The sequence below is a fragment of the Urocitellus parryii genome, chromosome 8 (genome assembly GCF_045843805.1).
Source record: "Urocitellus parryii isolate mUroPar1 chromosome 8, mUroPar1.hap1, whole genome shotgun sequence".
In the NCBI taxonomy this organism is placed as follows: domain Eukaryota; kingdom Metazoa; phylum Chordata; class Mammalia; order Rodentia; family Sciuridae; genus Urocitellus; species Urocitellus parryii.
The window spans coordinates 51872226-51892745 of NC_135538.1; the positions used below are offsets into that span (position 1 = coordinate 51872226).

General features: G+C 37.2%; 1 protein-coding gene across 1 annotated transcript in view; it reads left to right on the plus strand.

Annotated features, from left to right (window-relative positions):
- The window catches only part of Cdk19 (cyclin dependent kinase 19), a 157178-nt gene extending 136945 nt beyond the window's left edge, over positions 1–20233 (plus strand). Inside the window, exons 7-13 of the mRNA XM_026389656.2 lie at positions 1398–1541; positions 1905–1974; positions 7507–7579; positions 7971–8068; positions 8809–8887; positions 9606–9872; positions 15889–20233. Of these exons, the coding sequence (XP_026245441.1) occupies positions 1398–1541; positions 1905–1974; positions 7507–7579; positions 7971–8068; positions 8809–8887; positions 9606–9872; positions 15889–16020 (863 nt within the window). The 3' untranslated portion in view covers positions 16021–20233. The remainder of the gene's footprint in view (positions 1–1397; positions 1542–1904; positions 1975–7506; positions 7580–7970; positions 8069–8808; positions 8888–9605; positions 9873–15888) is intronic.
- The last annotated feature ends 287 nt before the right edge of the window (positions 20234–20520 follow it).

Sequence of the window (20520 nt, forward strand, 5' to 3'; positions counted from 1 at the left end):
TCAGATAAAAGAGGCATTACTATATGGTTTTTTTGCACTTGGCATTTTCTCTTTTTACAAAATATCATACTGACAATTATTTTAGCTAATGAATATTATTTAACTCTGGTTTATCTACAGAATGTGATTCTCACATTTGATAGGCTACTAAACACTGTACTTTTTTAACTATACCATATTCCTAGCATTATTATCTGTTTTAAAAATACGTAACTAAATGGCATTTATTTAAAGGGACAAATGTGGATACACATCTCACAAAAATTAATTCACTTACACATTTGGCAAAGCATTTTAAATATTTTAGTCCCAGAATATAAATTCTAATCATTCAATATATAAAGCCCAATTGAATAATCTATAATTGGTGACTTTAGTTAATAAAACTTAAAAAAAAAATTTATGATGCTGAGGACCAAATCCAGGTCCTTGAGCATGCTGCACAAACTCCCTACTTCTAAGCTACATTCCTAGCCCCTTATAAAACCTTTAAAGCTTCCTAACTCTGTCCTAAGGATGGGGGTGGGATAGCATCAGAGCAGACCTGTTAAGATAAGCTCTATCTCTAGTGATGTCCTACAATACATATACATATACATATATATATATATGTATTTTGCTGGTTTTGTGGTGTTTTGTTTTTTCAGTACTGGGGATTGAACCCAGGGGTACTCTACCACTGAGTTACATCCCCAGCCCTTTTTATTTTTTATGTTGAGACAGGTTCTCACTAAATTTATATCCATCATAAGGGATATAAAATATAATTTAATCCACTTACAATCCTCCTGCTTCTGCCTCCCATATTGCTGAGATCGCAGGCATGTACCACCATGTCCTAGTCATGCTTGTATTATTTATCAGCTCATAAACCTTGTAATTTGTTGGGAAAAGAACTGAGGCTAGAAATCTTTCAGATAAAAGTTGGGTTTTTCCAAATCCTTTTGCTGTCTGTCTAGACATATTCATTACACATTTATAGCATTAAAAGAATCACATCACCATATTGGATGATGGTGTTTGACTCTGTCAGATCTGAGTATTGTGCCTGGTATTAGGTTATCAATGAATGCTTCAATGATTAAATTATTAATAGTGGCTAGGAAGATTTTTGTGTAAATCTTAAAATTTATTGCTTGCCAAATTTAATTTCTTTCTAAGTTTATTTTTTAGGAAACTTATAAGTAAATGTTCTTTATTTAGCTTCCAATCTGTTACATGATACAGCTATTTCGTGTCACATATATACTGTATATATTCTCTTCATACACTTGCTGTTCTTTGTACATTGCTTTATTGAAAAGTATTCTTATGTGTGTGTTGGAATTATATCCAGGAATTGTAACTAAGGAAATGTAATACATTTGTATAAAAACTTGATTTTTTTTTCTTCATAGATATATGGGCAATAGGTTGCATATTTGCTGAATTGTTGACTTCAGAACCTATTTTTCACTGTCGTCAGGAAGATATTAAAACAAGCAATCCCTTTCATCATGATCAACTTGATCGGATATTTAGTGTCATGGGATTTCCTGCAGGTAATTTGTTTTCTTTTTCAAATAGTATTTTGAGCTGGGTGCAGTGGCCCATGCCTGTAATCCCACTGGCTCCAGAGGCTAAAGCAGGAGGATTGTGAGTTCAAAGCCAGCCTCAACAACAGTGAGGCACTAAGCAACTCAGTGAGACCCTGTCTCTAAATAAAATACAAAAAAGGCTGGTGATGTGCCTCAGTGGTCGAATAGTGCCCCAGTACCCCCGCAAAAAGTATTTTGAGTCATATTTCAAAATAATTTGTTTTCAAAAGATAAAGTGTGTTTTATGTATATTTTAAAACTAAACCAATTAGATTTTGAGTAAAATTAACATTATTTTTCATAACAATATTCAATTTTTTTTGTAAGATAAAGACTGGGAAGATATTAGAAAGATGCCAGAATACCCTACACTTCAAAAAGACTTTAGAAGAACAACGTAAGTAATTCATATTGTTGTAGTCCATCTGTGCTGCTAGAAAAAAAAAGTATTTAGCTTAGGTAATTCATAAACAATTCTTATAGTTGGGTGGCTGGGAAGTCTGAGATCAAGGTGCTGGCACATTACATGTCTGTTAAGGACTGTTCTCTGCTTCCAGGATGGTGTCTTGTGGTTGTGTCCTCAATGGTGGGAGGGTAAAAGGGGGTGAAGCCTCTTCTATGAGGCATTATGCCTTTCATGAAGGCAGAATCTTCCATGACCTAAGCACCTTATGAAGGTACCACCTTTCAATATTATTGCATTGGAGATTAGGTTTCAATATGAGTTTGGGGAGGGGGCCACAAACATTCAGATCGTAACATGTTAATTATAGGTAGCAACTCCAATAGGAAAATTTAATCTTTAAAAAAAAAAAAAAAACAGATGTAGATTATTATTTAAGCCAGGCTCTTTTAGTATTCTTCTTCTCCTCATCCCCCTCCCCCACCTCCCTCCCTCTCCCCCTCCCCTCCCCCCCTCCCTTCTCCCCCCTCCCCCCTCCCCTCTCCCACTCCCTTCTCCCCCCTCCCCTCTCCCCCTCCCTTCTCCCCCCTCCCCCCTCCCCTCTGCCCCTCCCCTCTCCCCCCTCCTCCCCTCTCCCCCCCTCCTCCCTTCTCCTCCTCCTCCACCCCCCTCCTTCTCCTCCTCCCCCCTCCCCCTTCCTCCTTCCTCCTTCTTCCCCCTCCTCCTCCTTCCTCCCCCCCACCCCCGCCCCACCTTGGGAATTGAACCTAGGGCCTTGTGTGTGTCAGGTAGGTACCAATACTTGTGATTTAAGGGCTTTAAATGCTGCTAATATATATGTCTAGTTTAGACTATGATATTTTAAAGCTTTTAAAAATTTCACAGTCAGTAGATAGTTTATATATTCTGTTTTAGCATGATAAAAATCTTAGTTCAAAGCCACATGTGTAATTTAATCTTTGAGTAATAACTGGTGACTGAAATGCTGGACCAGGAAACCAGGAGGAATAGCAAAAGGAAGAACATGTTGCCCAGGACACAAGTAAAACTCACTGGTGGAGACATGTATATTGAGTAGACTTGAAGGGACAGCAAAGGCATGAAAGGAGTTTGTTCTAAATATGCACACCTAGAGAAAACAGTAGAAGAGGTTCTCTTTGGGCAGCTTACCAGGAAAATTTCAGGACAGATGACTTGTAGGAATGAAAGCATAATAAAGGGAAGTAGAGAATGGCATTGATCATTTCCAGTTCCTCTTTCACAGAGTCCTTATTAGGGTCCTTTGCCTTAAGATAGCCCTAGTACTAAGATTCTGTTTAGGCTCCCTTCTTACTCTAGATATTTTCCCCAGACTCCAGAATTTCAGTGGCCATAGTTTATCATCAATTGTGTTGGTAACTCTGAATTTATACAGCTTAAGTATCTCTTATAAGTTCTTAGGGCCACAGTTTTTTTGATTTTGGATTTTTTTCAGATTTTGGAGCATTTTAAGTTTCAGGTTTTTGTGTTAGGTTTGTTCAGCCTGTATATCCCACTCAGATCTCTTTTCCAGATTTCAAGTCTATTTATTAAAATGCTTTATAGTTGGGCATGGTGGTGTTACCGCTGTTGACCGGTGACGAGTTCTTGCTCCCTGATGTTGAAGAATAACACCAAAGAAGCACGCCGAGGCAAGGCCAGAGTAGAAATTAGAAATTTATTAAAGGACAGAAGAAAAGACTTCTCCCGGAGGAAGAAGGGGACCCAAAAGGTGGAATCCAGTTAGCGGGCAATGTGTTCCCCTTTTTATAGGTTTGGTGATGTAATGTAGGTGGGAAGGGTTTGGGACAAAGGAGTAATCTGGTCATTTCCGAGTCAAGTTTGCTGTTCATTAGCACTTCTTTGGGATGAGCTATCTCCAAATCTGTTGGGGGCTGTATCCTGGGCTTCATTAACATTTCTTTGAGAATCTGTTGGGGGATGTTCATTAACATTTCTTCCAGGTGGACTTTGGCCTAGGGCCTTTTCGGAACTTTATTAACACTCCATGAGTTGTCCTGTTTTCCCTGAGTCATTCCCAGCATGGCCTCCATTTTAGATTTCACTCGGTATTAGACCCGATTTACCTAACTACACTGACTACCTAACTTTAAATCTGGCTTCAGTGGCACATGCCTGTAATCCCACTGGCTCTGGAGGCTAAGACAGGAGAATCACAAGTTCAAAGCCAGCCTCAGCAACTGGGAGGCACTAAAAACTCAGTGAAACTCTGTCTCTAAATAAAATATAAAATAGGGCTGGGGATGTGGCTCAGTGGCTGAGTGCCCCTGAGTTCAATCCCCGGAACCAAGAAAAAAGAGAGAGAGAATAAAATGCTTTATGGAATCCTAACTTCAAAGTTCTGTTAAGCTTTAAGTGTAAAAATAGAACTCATCATCTATTCTCCAAAACTGCTCCAGGCTATTTCCTGCCATAGGAACTGGCTCCATGATTGACTTAATTGTTCAAGCCAAAGACCTGTGAGTTCCTTCTGATCCTTCTATCTCTCACTATCTTCCATTCATACCCTGCATCCAGTTGATTAGCAAATATAATCTTAGGGATCCTTTGAATGTTTCTGTTTCTTTCCATTCACCCTGCCACTGTTACAGTTTTGGCCACCAACATCATCTTTTCTGGACTCCTGCAGTGGCCAGCCTACTTAGTGATTTTTCTACTTTTACTCTATTCCAATTCTCTGTCTACACTATAGTCATTGTCAAAAGCAAATTTGATCATGTCACTTTTTCTAGGTGCTCTTAATTTACCATTGCTTTCAGTTCCTTAATATGGTTTAGGATGCTTTTGGCATCTCCGGGTTCTTTTCTTAACTGTCCTCGGTATTCTTTAGCCAAAATATCATGGATTTCTTTTAAGTATTCTGAGCTTTCTTTTTGACCTCTGAATTTTAAAATGTGCTCTTTCCTCTTTAGGACATACTTTTCCTCTCACCCCTTTTATCAGATTAACTTTTTTTTTTTTTTGCAGTGGAGGGGGGATCGAACTCAAGGGTGCTCGACCACTGAGCCACATTTCTAGCCCTATTTTGTATTTCATTTAGAGACAAGGTCTCCATGAGTTGCTTAGTGCCTCATTTTTGCTGAGGCTGGCTTTGAATTTGTCATCCTCCTGCCTCAGCCTCCTGAGCTTCTGGGAATGCAGGTGTGCACCACTGTGCCGGTCAGATTAACTCTTACTTATTGTTTCGATTTATCCTTTGGATTTTGCCTCCCCTAACCTTCCAGGTCTAAATTAGGTTGGTCTCCTTGCATTCCCATTGCATGCTGTGCTGCTGCTTTTAGCATTCATCACTGTGTGCTACGGTTAGCTTTTGAATCCTGTCTTTTCATCTAGATAGTATGGATCATCTCTATTTTATATATTATTTTATGTATCCTCAGGGCCTGCCACATAGTATATGCTCATTAATTAGTTGTCAAATGAATATTGAATGAAAGTGGTTTCAGTAATTGAAGATATTTAATAATATAAAAGATGGAGAAAATTAATGAAGGCACTTAACAATTAACTTAGCATTAAAGATAAAATGAAAAGTTCTACCTAAAACAATAGTGTTTATAATAACCAGAATTAAGAGGAGAGAAATTTTAAAGGATAAATTCAGTTAGATAAATAACTGGACCAGCACCTGGCCTGATTCTCATCAGCTATAGTATTATTTCCTGGCCATGTACTTGTCGCTACTATGAAACAGCTTCATACCAATAGGAGATATTCAGCTACTCAAAAGAATGTGTTTGAAGAGCATTTAACAGAGCAAACTGTTTGTGAAGCAATATGAAATTTAAAAAATTCATGATAACATACTATGTACTATGTTTCCAATTCTATAAAAACAAAGCAAAAGTCCTGCTGTGCTTGAATCATGTGTGTGTGTGTGTGTGTGTATACACACACACATGTGTATTTGAATCATATATGTATATACACACATACATATATACATGTACATAAGAAAAAGAAGCCAAAGAAAAATTATCAAAACTTTGACAGAGGTTCTTTCTCACTGAATGGCTTGATATGAGTGAATTGAAGTTTTTTCTTTATATTTTTATATATTTTCTTTTACCATGACTATTTTTTACCTATTTTTAGACCTTTCTAATTCAAAATATTTCATATGTAGGAAAGAAAATATATGATGAAATATATACATAGTATGTTTAGAATAATCAAATGAATTTCCCCCACTCACCTCTTAACCTAAGAAATAAAGCGTTGCTAAGATTATTGAAGTACCCTGAGTATCCTCCCTTCTTTTTTATCTCTACCAGAGAAGACTGAATGTTCTGAATTTGTTTATCATTCCACATTTTTTAATCATAGTTTTATTCTTCTATGTATGTATCTCTAAAAATTTTTGTTCAGTTTAATATGTCTTTGAAATTTATATAACTAGTACTAGTATCTAGTATCATTCATGTATTTTTTTTCTTTCTTTTTATTTATTTATTTTTTGGTACCAGGGATTGAATCTGGGGCGCTTAACCACTGAGCCTCATCCCCATCTCCCCCGCTTAAGATACAACATTTTTTAAACCTTTATTTTATTTATTTATGTGATGCTCAGGATCAAACCCAGTGCCTTGCACATGCTAGGCAAGTGGTCTATCACTGAGCCACAACCACAGCCTCCTGCTTTTTATTTTTCATTTTGATACAGGGTCTTGCTTAGGTTCTTGCTAATTGCCAAGACTGGCTTTGAACTTGAGATCCTCCTGCCTCAGTCTCCTGAGCCTCTGGGATTACAGACGTGTGCCACCACACCTGGTTTATCTATGTATTTTCTTCAGCTACATGCTGTTTTTCCTACTCAACCATATGCATTCATATGCATACATACATTCATGTATAGCATTCTATTCTGTGACATTTTAACAATTTACCTAGTTTTTTTTTTTTCAGTTGATGGACATTTGTTTTCTATAGTTATTTTTGCTGCTACAAAAATGTTGATAAGAAGCTGGGTGTGGTAGTACACTTCTGTAATCTCAACTACTCTGGAAGCTGAGGCTGGAGGGTTGCAAGTTTGAGGCAGCCTGGGCAACTTGATGAAACCATGTCTCAAAAAATAAAAAGAGCTGAGGATGTAGTTCAGTGTAGGTAGAGGATTTGGGTTTATCCCCAGTACCTCAGAGGAAAAATAAAAGCTGACTCTTATTCATGTACTTTGATATGCATATACACAAGCATCACTTAGACTCAGGTTTGTACATAGAAATGGAATTGATAGGTCATATTACATATTAATTTTTTCTAATAGTTCACATGTAATTATTTTCCAATATAAAAATCTCAAATATGATATATAACAATTTCTCTTTCTTAACACATTTGCCAATATTTGGTAATGTGTTTGTTTTTAATCAGCAAAAGCAATGCTTTAAACTTAATATACCTTCTAAGAAAACCAGTCTTAGAGCTTTTCATTAAAAAATGTAAATTGTGAGTGTTCTCATTGACATGTGACTGTCCGTGTGCTTGCAGGTATGCCAACAGTAGCCTCATAAAGTACATGGAGAAACACAAGGTCAAGCCTGACAGCAAAGTGTTCCTCTTGGTAGGTGCTTCTCTCCCAGACTGAAATCTGATCTTAACACAGTTTTCATCTCATCTTGTTTACTGTGGAACTATCCCAGCTATTTCTTCTTTTGAAACAAAAGAAATTGGAGGATGATGCTGAGGCAAAATTAAATATTTTTCTCTGGAAATGTCACCCTTCTAGCCTTAATTTTTAAAATGATTTATCAGCATAAAAAAGAATTTTAAAGGTGCTTTAATGCTGATGATTTCTGCCAAGTTCACATAAATAGGTGTATAGTATACTGATTATGAAGTGGGCTATACAAAATACATTTTATGTAATCCTGTTACACATTTACTACGAAAATCTGGACATTGATTTGTAAGCAAACCTTTTCATGTGCTGTCAATTTCTTTTGTTTCTCTAGCTTCAGAAACTCCTTACTATGGATCCAACCAAGAGAATTACCTCAGAGCAGGCTCTGCAGGACCCTTATTTTCAGGAGGACCCCTTGCCAACATTAGAGTATGTATCTTACTCCCTCTTCTATGTCCTTCACTCCAGGTCAAGGATATCAGATGGTGGATGAAATCAAGGAAGTACTCATTACTGAAGTATTTTACTTTCTTTATTAATGTAGCCTCAGAGAAAAACTCCTGAAGAAAAATGGTCCATATTTTGAAACAGGCCAAGCTGGAGAAAGGTGTGAATGAAAACAAGTGTTTTAGTAATGACCATTAATCAGTTTTACAAAGGAAAATTAAAACTGAAAACAAATGCGACTTATAGACCAATCAGATCAGAGATGGAGAACTTAAAATTCTGTCTTCTAGAGCGTGTCCACGGTGCTGCAAATCCCCTCTATTTCTTTATCCTAGTGTCATCCAAGTATATCTTTTGTGCTTGAATTTATTTGAAGTGCATTTTTTTTTCAAGGGGACAAAATATTTTTTTGTTGTTGAAGCAAATACTAATTCAGTTATTTTGGTGCTTATGAAGTCAGTGTGGAGAAGCTTCTTTGTCATATATATCAGCTAGCAAGCAGCAGTCAAAATTTGAAATTGAAAGTGACAGTGTAGAAATCAGTTGAGTGGTTTTTTTTATTGCTCAAATTGAGTTGTTTTGGGAGACATTCAGCAGATACCAGCCACAGAGAAAGAATATGAAATAATTTACAAAAGAAAAACTAGAATTTTAAATTAATAAGATAATAATATTATAGACTTTAGGCCTTGACATGTATTTTTTTAAATACAATTTTTTAGTGTGTTTGCTGGCTGCCAGATTCCATACCCTAAACGAGAATTCCTTAATGAAGATGAGCCTGAAGAAAAAGGTGACAAGGTATAGACTGCATGGCACACTTTGAATTTTTGAGGGTAAGGGTGTCAGAAAGATAATTCAGGGGAGCATAATTTGATAATCTCTATTAAATAATTAAATAAATACTATTTTCTGTAGAAATTTGAGGATTGTAGATACAGCTTGAAATGTAAAATACAATAAGCTTACAGATCATTGAACTTTCTGGTTTGTCTAATAGCTTATTCTATTCCAGTTCCTAAATCTTGCTTTCTGTTCAGTGTCATTACCATTACATTACACACTGTCTTTTGCAGGCATCACACTGTCCTTTTATCTTAACTGGATATATATGCCTCCTCCTTACACTGCTCTTCTTTCCAAAATCATGATTGAAAGATTTTTTATAGCTGTTTTAAATGGGTACTAAACTATATGCTTTGTGCCCTGTGGCCTATAAGGTATCTGTGACTAGTTTTGGAGGATTACTGTGTGATCTGAGTGAACTTCAGAAAATGCATTCTGTTCTGGGGCTGGTATGAATTTTGGAGATGCGATATTCTCTGGCTGCCCTGTTCTTCAGTCATTCCAATCACTTAGTGACCCATACAGGTTGTGTCCCAGCTGGGTCAGCAGTCACATGTGCATATCAAGTAATAGAATTCCCTGTGAATTTAGTTTTACATCTTATTTTTCTTTCTTTCTTTCCTTCCTTCCTGCCTGCCTGCCTGCCTGCCTGCCTGCCTGCCTGCCATAAAAGAATCAGCAGCAGCAGCAGAACCAGCATCAGCAACCCACAGCCCCTCCACAGCAGGCAGCAGCCCCTCCACAGGCACCCCCGCCACAACAGAACAACACTCAGACCAATGGGACAACAGGAGGGACTGCGGCTGGTGTCGGGGGTGCTGGAGCAGGGTTGCAGCACAGCCAGGACTCCGGCTTGAATCAGGTGCCTCCAAACAAGAAGCCGCGGCTGGGGGCTTCCGGCACAAACTCAGGGGGACCAGTTATGCCGTCAGATTATCAGGTACTCCACTGAATTTTTACTTTTTTCTTTTTAAATATTTTTATTAGTTGTTGACGAAATTTTTTTATCTCATTTATTTATTTGTATGTGGTGCTGAGTATCGAAGCCCAGTGCCTCACATATGCTAGGCAAGTACTCTACTACTGAGCCACAATCCCAGCCCCTGAATTTTTCCTTTTTAATTAGTATGTATATATATTCATGATTTATGAAATGGAAACTAGGCTTTTAAGAGATCCTTTTAGGTTAATTCTTAATTCTTAACATTTGATATACAAACTCTGTAATTCTGGGGGCTGGGGATGTGGCTCAAGTGGTAGCGCGCTCGCCTGGCATGCGTGCGGCCCGGGTTCGATCCTCAGCACCATATACCAACAAGGATGTTGTGTCCGCCAAGAACCAAACTCTGTAATTCTGTTTCTAGGGAATTATATCAAAATGAAGATTTTTATCATATTTCATGTAATTATGAGATATTCATATCTGGACTTGCTTGTCCTAACACCCGGAAGAGAAAAAGTAGAGTAGGCGGCTTCCTCTTTAAAAAAAGAAAAAGTATTTCTACTGATAAAATTGCTTAACAGCTTTGGGTCTGAAGAAAATACCTAGATAAGCAATTGGAAAGGGAAGGAAGTCGTGGCTTACTTTGGATGAAATTAATTACATTCTTAGGAAGATTTGCTCTTACAGGGAGAAAATAGTAGCCACTTGGCTGTAGAAGAGGAAAGAATGAAGACTGAGACTTTCCAGAAATACCTGTTAAAGTCTCACAAGAAATAATTTTGAGACTAGATAATACTTTTTGTTATTAAGATAAAAGGAAAACTATAATTGTACCACTAATTTAGGAAATTAAAGGAAAAATGTCTAAGGATTGATACTTGGAGAGAGGTAAAATACCTACTATGATATGGTAGAGAATGTTGCAAAAATATTTTTTTCAAGGTGGCAAAAAACTAAGAAAAGACCTAAGTAGAAGGGAAAACTTAAATGAAAGAAGAATGGAAAAATTTTTAGAACCATCCTCCTCAGGGAATTGCAGAAGAGGAATAGAGATAATAGAAAACAAAACCTCTGGCAAGGGAGCAATAAACTCACTGATAAGGAACTGGAATAAAGAGAAGCATCAAGAAAGACATAATAAATAGCAGGTTAAACTGGCTTTACAAAGATTTCCTGATAACAGAGGAGTATAGAATATTTCCCTTTGGTTCCAGTTAAACCAGTCAAATCTCCATATTTTTTGTGTTCTAGTTGTAGTTGGACACAGTACTTTTATTTATTTTTATGTGGTGCTGAGGATCAAACCGAGCACCTTGTGTGTACTAGGTAAGCGCTCTACTGCTGAGCCACAACCCCAGCCCTCAAAGCTTCATTTTGATTCACTAAAAACATCTTGGTATTTGGTTAGTAGTCATGAACATATGTAAATTTTGTTATAAATTCCATTTTTTCCTAAACCTCAGTTTATCCCTATTATATGAGCCACAAATGTTGACTGTATACTCTTAGCTTTATGCCTCAGATTGTGTTATATTAACCTGTGTTATAGGAAATAGTTTATGTAAACATTTGTTAAACATGGCATGTTGGTTACCTTTTTGTTACAACGACAAAATACCTGAGAAAATCAACTTAGAGGAGGAACAATTTATTTTGGCTCATGGTTTCACAAGTTTCAGTTCATAGTCTCTTGGGTCCGTTGCTATGGATTTGTGGTGAGGCATGATATCATGCATGGCAGGGAGCACCTGGCAGAACAGAGCTGTTCATCTCGTGGTGGCCAGGAATGAGAGAGAGAGGGAAAGTGACCTGGAACTAGATATATGCTTCAAGGCGACATCCACAGTGACCGACTTCTCTAAGGAGGCCCCACTTCCTACAGTTTCTACCACCTCCCTATAGTCCATTCAATTACAACCCTGTCAGATGGATCCCTTGATGAGATTAGTGTCCTCGTGACACAATCACTTACCAAAAGCCTCACCTCTGCACATTGTTCTACTGGGGACCAAGACTTCAACACTGATTCTTTGGGGGGGACATTGTAGATTTGAATCATAATGGATGGTAAAGCAGACATTATTCAAGGGGGACTACGTGAATAGATATAGGGACCACTGCAACAGAGTCTTGAAGTGGGAAGAGAGATGGGATAAACTCCAACACTGACAAGCAGAGTTTCATTACCAAGGCACAGGGTGGGGTTGGAGATGGAAAATTATCAAGAGGAAACATCAGGGATAAAAGATATCTGACTTGGTAGTATTATTGCTGAAGGCAGGCCAGAGAGACCCGTTATTGAGGGTGGGTTGGTTTTTTTAATTAAATTTATTTATTTATTCTAATTAGGTATATATGCTATCAGAATGCATTTTGATTCATTGAACACAAATACAGTGCAAGTTTTCATTTCTCTGGTTATACATGATGTAGAACTGTACCATGTGTGCAGTCATACATGTGTGTACCTAGGGTAGTGATATCTATTGCATTTCACCTTCTTTCCTTCCCCCATGCCCCGCCCCACCACCCTCCTTTGCCCAATCAAAGTTTCTCCATTCTTCCCATTTCCCTCCCCAGCTACTTTTCAGAGAAAACATTGGGCTTTGGTTTTTTGGAATTGGCTTACTTCATTTAGTATGATATTCTCCAACTCCATCCATTTACCTGCAAATGCCATAATTTTATTCTCTTTTAATGCTAAATAATTGTGTGTGTGTGTGTGTGTGTGTGTGTGTGTATCTCACAGTTTCCTTATCCATTTATCTGTTGAAGGACATTTAGGTTGGTTCCACAGTTTAGCTATTCTGAGTTGAGCTACTATGAACATTGATGTAGCTGTGTTACTATAGTATGCTGTTTTTAAGTCCTTTGGGTATAGAGCTAGGAGTAGCTGGGTCAAATGGTGGTTCCATTCCCAGTTTTCTAAGGAATCTCCATACTGCTTTCTATATTGGTTGCACCAGTTTTCAGTCCCACCAGCAATGTATGAGTGTGCTTTTTTCTGGTGGGGGATTTTTCTAACACACCTTAGCAGGATTCTTGCTTGCAGAATTCTTGCTTATAGGATTCAGTAAGAACAAAGAGGGAGGCGCACAGTTGGGCCTAGTCAAGCAGAGGACTCAGAGGACCCTAACTGAAGTTTTGGTTGAGAGTAACAGGGACTCCTTTAAAATCAAAAAATTAAAGAAGCATCTAGACATTGTCCTTTTAACCTGTAATAGTTTACTTCCTTCCCAGCTCCATCTTGTGCTGAAAACAAAAACTGTCCCAAGATGGGTACCAGTGAACCACCACTCTGGTTGTATAACCTGCATACCCCTTGGCTATCTGCTTTTGTCTTTCTCCTCTGTAATCCTAAACTGTTGCCCATGGAGGGAGATAAATTTCTAGACCGGCTATCTTCCCAGTTTGGGCCAAATTACAAATAAATTCATTTCATGCTTCACCATTATTTTTCTGTTTGTTAATTAGACACTGTGCTATGGGCAGCTTAATCTAGTCTGTTGGGACCCCAAAATTAACCCTCTGGCTTGAGTGGTCCTGACCCCACCATGACAAAAGGACAGACTCTTTATCACCTGGTGATAGATAATTATAGGCCAATTACTTGATTTCCTCCTGTTCTTTTCAAATTCAAAAATTCTTCAAAATGCTTTTCTTTATTCAAATTGTTCTCCACCTATAAGTAAACCTTACTTATAGGTAAGTAATGATAGAATGACAAAATGGATAGATATCTCAGTGATTTAGTTGGAGGGAGTAGAACCATTTACAAGTCTTACATAATCAGTATGTTTGTTCTCTATGTACTACAGAAGAGATATTGCGCCAAGTGCAATCTGCTAACCCAAAAGTAATCATAGCTAGCCTAACAATCATAGGGCATTAGTTTTATCATTTTCTTCTCCTTTCCTTACATTTTCTGGTTCTAGGGCTTCTCAGAATATTTTTATATTTATATTTTAGTTTGTTCATGAATAAACCATTTTTCATAATCTCTAAGATAGGCTAATGTGATATTGTTTTTTGTATTTGATCCTCCCTGTTACTTTATCTCAATTTATTCAAGGCCATATTTAACTTTTCTATTAGGGAGAACTTTTGCCTTCCTCTTCAGTGGGTTCCATTAGTAGAGTTTCAAAGCTTTGGGGCTGCTTTCAGTGTAAGCAAATCTGATTCATACTTTGAAAAGAGGGAAATTGGCTTTTTCTCTGTCTAAAAAGGAAATCTTATCTTTAAAAAAGTTATGTTTTAGCACATTACAGTCTTATATGTTTACATTATGTTTTACCAGAAGAATTACCTCTGATGAATTATGAGTGGAAAGAACTTTCCTTTTCATTAAAAAACTTGAAAAAAATAAAACATAACCAGAATTTTGAAAGGTATCTTTCAAACATACAACTTGTTAGCTCTGTAATTTTGGAAAAGATAAAGCCAAGTTGTTTTTGACTAAGATTGTCTTATTGCCCTATTGTCTTGGGCAGATATTGCAAGTGCAGTTTGGTAGCCTTTGCATACTGAGGGGGAGGACCTTGCTGATTTCTCCTTTCTTTTTTGTTGGTTCAATTTTGGTGCTGGGGATTAAACCTAGGGCCTGGTACATGCCATGCGCACACATGCTCTACAATTGAACTATACCCCCAACCTGTCCCTTTTTAAATTTCCCGTTACCTTTTTGTCGTTTATATTTTTAACTCCAAAAAATAGTTTTATTGCATGTATTCTTTCTCATTTTGCTCATAGGTAACCTAACCTTCAGAATATAGGCTAAGACACTATATTTAGAAGGTTAATTTCCAGCTATGCTTATGTTTAATCAGGTACCACGTTCTTTTATTTATTTATTTATTTTGCAGTTGTAGATGGACAGCATGCTTTTATTTTATTTTTATGTGGGGCTAAGATGAAACCCAGTGCCTCACACATGGCAGACAAGTGCTCTGCCACTGAGCTACGGCCACAGCTCATGATGTTCTTATTCTACAGATGAATTTTTCTTTTATACATTTTCTTCGTATTTTCTATGAAAACTATGAAGATGTTTTATTTAAAGTAATAAACATATATTGAATAATTAAGTCATAAAAATACAAGCAGTGGCTCACAACCTGTATCCCAGCACTCAGGATGCTGAGGGGGAAGTTCACTTGAGCCTGGGAGTTCAAGACTAACCTGGGCAATATGGTCAGACCCCTTGTCTTAGAAGACAAAGAAATACATTTGTCTCTGTCTTCTCTTAGAGGCAACCATGTATTAAAATTTTGTATTTGCATATTGGACAGGAAATAGGATTTATTGGTGGGCAGACTTTGTTCTAAATATTATCTGAAGTTTATAAAACCCACTTATTGCTACCCAGCCTTGCCTTCCTTTGTCTTGTGGGTTGGACTAGCTTCTACTTCGGAAAACTATTTTCTCCAAAATAGTAATTTCTTAGTCTCAGCTTTGTTCTTTATAATGAGAAAATTAATAGCGTGTTAGTATACATTACAAATGTCATTGATTTCCATATGCTAAATAGGTAATTCTTATTTGTAAAGCTCAGTTATGTAAAAGGTTAAATTATACCCAGTATTTGTATGAAGAACAGTGGGTCAGCATTTCTCCTCTCCCTTTCTTTGCCTCCCAAAGAATCCAGCCAAATGTCAAACCTGTCAGAATGTGTGGTTATAGTGTGTGATTTCAGAGAAGTAAATGTATTACCAAACTACGTTAACTGTCAGCTACTGTAGATCTAAACCAGGAGCTTATTGATGAAAATGGTTTATATCTCCATCCTACTGTAATTGACATCTTGAACCATACTCCTCTTCTTTTTTTTAAAAATTTATTTTGTTCTAGTTGTAGATGGACATAGTACCTTTATTTACTTTTATGTAGTGCTGAGGATCGAACCCAGTGCCTCATATATGCTAGACAAGCACTCTGCCACTGAGCTACAACCCCAGCCTCGAGCCATAAATCTTCTTATATATATCAGTAATCTCCTTTTCCTATTTCCTTCTAGCACTCCAGTTCTCGCCTGAATTACCAAAGCAGCGTTCAGGGATCTTCTCAGTCCCAGAGCACTCTAGGCTACTCCTCCTCGTCTCAACAGAGTGCACAGTACCACCCATCTCACCAGGCCCACCGGTACTGATCAGCAGCCCTTGACTTGGCCCAGGCCAGCACAAAGCAAGACTCCAGCAATATGATGTCTGCATTGCAAAGAACCCCCAAAACACAAACTATGATGCCATTTAAAACTCATGTTTGGGAGGAAAACTTTATATACTGAGTATTTTTCAGGACTGATATCTCTTCTTTATTGACTTATGGAAGATTCTTGTGAAGTTTCCCCAATACCCTTCCCCGCATGTGTTCCATTGTGACTTCTCTGATAAAGCGTCTAATCTAATTCCAGCACTTCTGTAACCTTCAGCATTTTTTGAAGGTTTTTCTGGTGCACCTTTCTCATGCTGTAGCAATCACTATGATTTATCTTTTCAAAGCTCTTTTAATAGGATTTTAATGTTTTAGAAACAGAATTCCAGTGGTGTATAGTTTTTTACTTCATGAACTGATTTAGCAACACAGGTAACAATGCACCTTTTAGAGCACTACACAGTTTTCACAGACTTTAACTGTTTTGCTCACGGAAGTCTTAAACAAAACTGTTACTGTCCCAAAGTATTTTACTATTATGTTTTTATTTATCTAGTTTCAGGGAAGGCCTAGTAAAAATAAGTGGTGGGACAGAGGGAACTTACAACCAAAAACAGCCTAAATCTTTGCAGTTACTATGCTTTATGCTCTGAAGAACTGAAGTGTGTGGTGATTTTTATATAATCATTCATATGGAACTTAGTTCCTAGAACCATCATATTCTGAATAGTATTCAGTAATTAAGAATTATGATTTTAACCTTCATGTAGCTAAGTCTACCTTAAAAAGGGTTTCAAGAGCTTTGATGAAATACAGTCTTCTGGTGATCCACACCAGAAAGCTGAAGAGAATATTAACTGCACTAGGATTTCTTTAAGGAGTAATGTTGATCAAAGAATGGGTTACTTCCCCTTGAAGGAAAAGCTTTGTGTGTATTGTATGTAAAGTTGGCTTCTCTAAAGGAACTGTTCCTTTCCTTTGTTTCCTCACATCTGGGTAGGTGTGAATAACTTTCTTACTTAATCAAGGGTATTCAAATTGAAGCCTGCAGATTCATCTGCTTTTAAAGTAAAGAGCAGTGTCCTCCATTTGTATTTGCATTAGACATAGAGTAACTATTTTTAAAGCATGTTAAAAATGTAGGTTTTATTCATGTTTAAAGTGGGTATTATGTATGCATAATTTTGCTTTTGTTACTGAAACTTAATTCTATCAAGAATCTTTTCATTGCACTGAATACTTTCTTTTGCCCCTAGCAGAAAACTAAATAATTGTGCCTAAAAACTATGGGCAGATAGTATAAGACTATACAATATAAGGTGAATATTTGCATTTCCATTATCTATGAATTAGAGGCTAAGTTCTTTCTTAGCCAGTTTAAGGAGCCCCTCATTCTCCAGAGTCAAAAGGAAATGTAAAGAGTTCCCATTGTAATGTAAGGGACAAAAAAAAAAAAAAAAAATGTTCTGAATGCAACTAGCAGCACCAGCCTTGTTTTAGATGTTTTCTTGAGCTAGAAGAAATAGCTGAATTGTCATATATGCAAATTATATGCATTTTTAAAACTATTCTTTGTGAACTTATCTACCTGGTTATGATACTCTGGGTCCATATATACAAGTGAAATTTAGACAGAAGCCAGTATACATTTTGCACTATTGATGTGATACTGTAGCCAGCCAGGACCTTACTGATCTCAGCATAATAATGCTATTAATAATAATACTGTATAGTGACATTCATCAAGATTGTAGATGAAACAGTTGACATGCTCCATTTGAAGGAATTTCCGATCATTTCCATGGTATTTTATCACTTCCGTTTTTTAAAATAAGAAATGAACATCTTCCTGCATGAAGTTGCTACCTGTGTAAGATTCTTTTCTATGCCCTGAAGCCTCACTGTCCAGAGCTACTGGTCCTCAGATGCTCACTGCACCCTACAAGGTGTCCAGTGCTCTGCTAGGTGGAAAACACAACAGGACACACTTCCTGTTACTTATGGTCAATTCAGTAACAGTAAGCTCTCTTGGGATGTTTTTGTCATATAATTGACTTGAAAATGAACTGTCTTATAATATGAAGGCTCTTTGGTTTACTCTAAACTCACTTGGATAGGTATTATTCCAAATTCCATAGTAAATGGTGTTAGGGAAGGATTTCTTGGTCCAGCTTAGGAAAAAGCCAGTGATTTAATATCAGAAATGACATTACTGTATATTTGCAATGTTCACAGTAGCCTTCAACAAGTGGATGACTCTTATAGAAAGAACACACTCTACTAAGTAGTTGTAGGAAATTACAGTGAAAATAGAAGATCTGTTCCTGCCCTCAAGGGGAGCTTACATTTAATAAAAAGAGATAACCCCAGATATGTACATAAATCAAAATACCATGCCCCTTAATATTTAATTAGCAACGTTGACATGTAATTCTATGGTTTGGTTTATACATTCACTGGGCCGCTTGCTTTCCTTATACATAAATGAATTTTGCTGGTAGAACTGACATCAGCTATATGGGGATTTTATCAGTTGCACCCAGTACAGTGTTCTCTAGGACATAGCTGAGATTTCCTTTATATATATGACTGGGCTTCTTATCACTTCACTGGTTCTGGCCCTTTTGTCCTCTCTCCTTGCCTCAGGGTCAGTGATGCCCACTCGTGTCCATTATCCTTTGGAATAATTTTGGTTCATATTTTCCTTTCTTTATAAAGGGGAAAAAGCCTTGCATACACATAAGGGCCCTAGACTATGGGATCTCTAAGGAGACCTGTGAAGCTCTTTGGGTGCAAAATTTAAATTTTTTGGTCCCCAAATGACTGCATTCCTCTTTGAAAGTGTATTAGATACTGTTTAATGCCTATTGAGGATGCAGTGGGGACAGACATCCCTCAGCCTATAGGAACACCAAAACCAGGGGAGATAATTGAAAGAATGAATTGAAGATTTTCTGCTCTTGATATTATAGGTCAGTTTTAGAGTTAGCTTTCTAATGAGATATATGTTTGGGAAAAGGGATTCAAAAGTTCAGGACAGACGAGCTCACAATAAAGTAGCTTGGCGGCAGGGCTGATACTGTGAGGCTGAAACAATCCTTGTGATGAAGTAGATCATGCAGTGAGATGCAAAAACCAAGGACATGTATATTTTTATATCTGTGTGGTTTTGAAACTTTAGTACTTAGAATTTTGGCCATCTGAACTATCTTTTCTCTTATAAACATAATTTACTCTTAAGAATGTAAAGAGACAACATTTATGTATGTGTTCACTGCTTCATTCCTGGTGGAGCAACTGCTAGTTGTTCTCTGTGCCTCTAAAATGATGCTGTTTTCTCTACCAAAGGCAAAAGAAGAGAGAAATTAGTTGGAGAATAAGACTTTTGCAGCTTGATCTACTTTTGAGTAAATTTATGTAGCAGAAACTGTTCAATGAAGGAAGAATTCTATGAAAGTTGCAAATCTTAAACTCTGGTAATATCTTCTTAGGAGGTGGAGAAAGACAGTGAAATCACCATCAGACAGAGAGGCTTGAAGGAGTCAAGTACAAGTAACGTATTATACAAAACATAGCAGTTTAGGTCCCCATACTCTTCAAGAATTGTCACAGATATCATAAAGCAAAGGTCATTGTTCTAGGGGTTTTTTTTAAAAAAATGTATTCCTAAGGCCATACTTACTCTTCTATGCTATCACTGCAAGGGAGTGATATGTATTATATGAAAAAAAAAACCTTAATGCACTGTTATCTCCTAAATATTTAGTAAATTAATACTATTTAATTTTTTTAAAGATTTGTCTGTGTAGACACTAAAAGTATTACACAAAATCTGGACTGAAGATGTCCTTTTTAACAACAATGGAAAGTACTTTTTATATATGTTATGTAGTATATCCTTTCTAAACTGCCTAGTTTGTATTTCCAATAATTCCTGTTTGTGAAGTGCACCTGTCCATGTCTCTTTTTTCAGTCATTTTCTGCACGCATCCCTCTTTGTATGATTATAGAGACAACTGTAGCTCTCCATCCCCCGCTGCGATTTTGTGTGCTCTGCGCTGGCCACGCCTTAGCAAGGCCCACTTCCTCCATAGGTACAGGATAAGCTGCCACTTTGGAGTCGAGTGTTTCCCACTTTTAAGTTGTCCTGACATTCTTCTTGAAATGACTGTTAAAACTAAATTAAATTACGTTGCATTTATTTTATATTCTTGGTTGAAATAAAACTTAATTGACTTTGTTTCTGTGTGGATCTTTTAAGTGCACAACTACTTCTCTTGTGCTAAGTTTTATTTATTTATTTATTTATTTTTTTATTTTTTTAAAGAGAGAGTGAGAGAGGAGAGAGAGAGAGAGAGAGAGAGAGAGAGAATTTTTAATATTTATTTATTTTTTAGTTCTCGGCGGACACAACATCTTTGTTGGTATGTGGTGCTGAGGATCGAACCCAGGCCGCACGCATGCCAGGCGAGCACGCTACCGCTTGAGCCACATG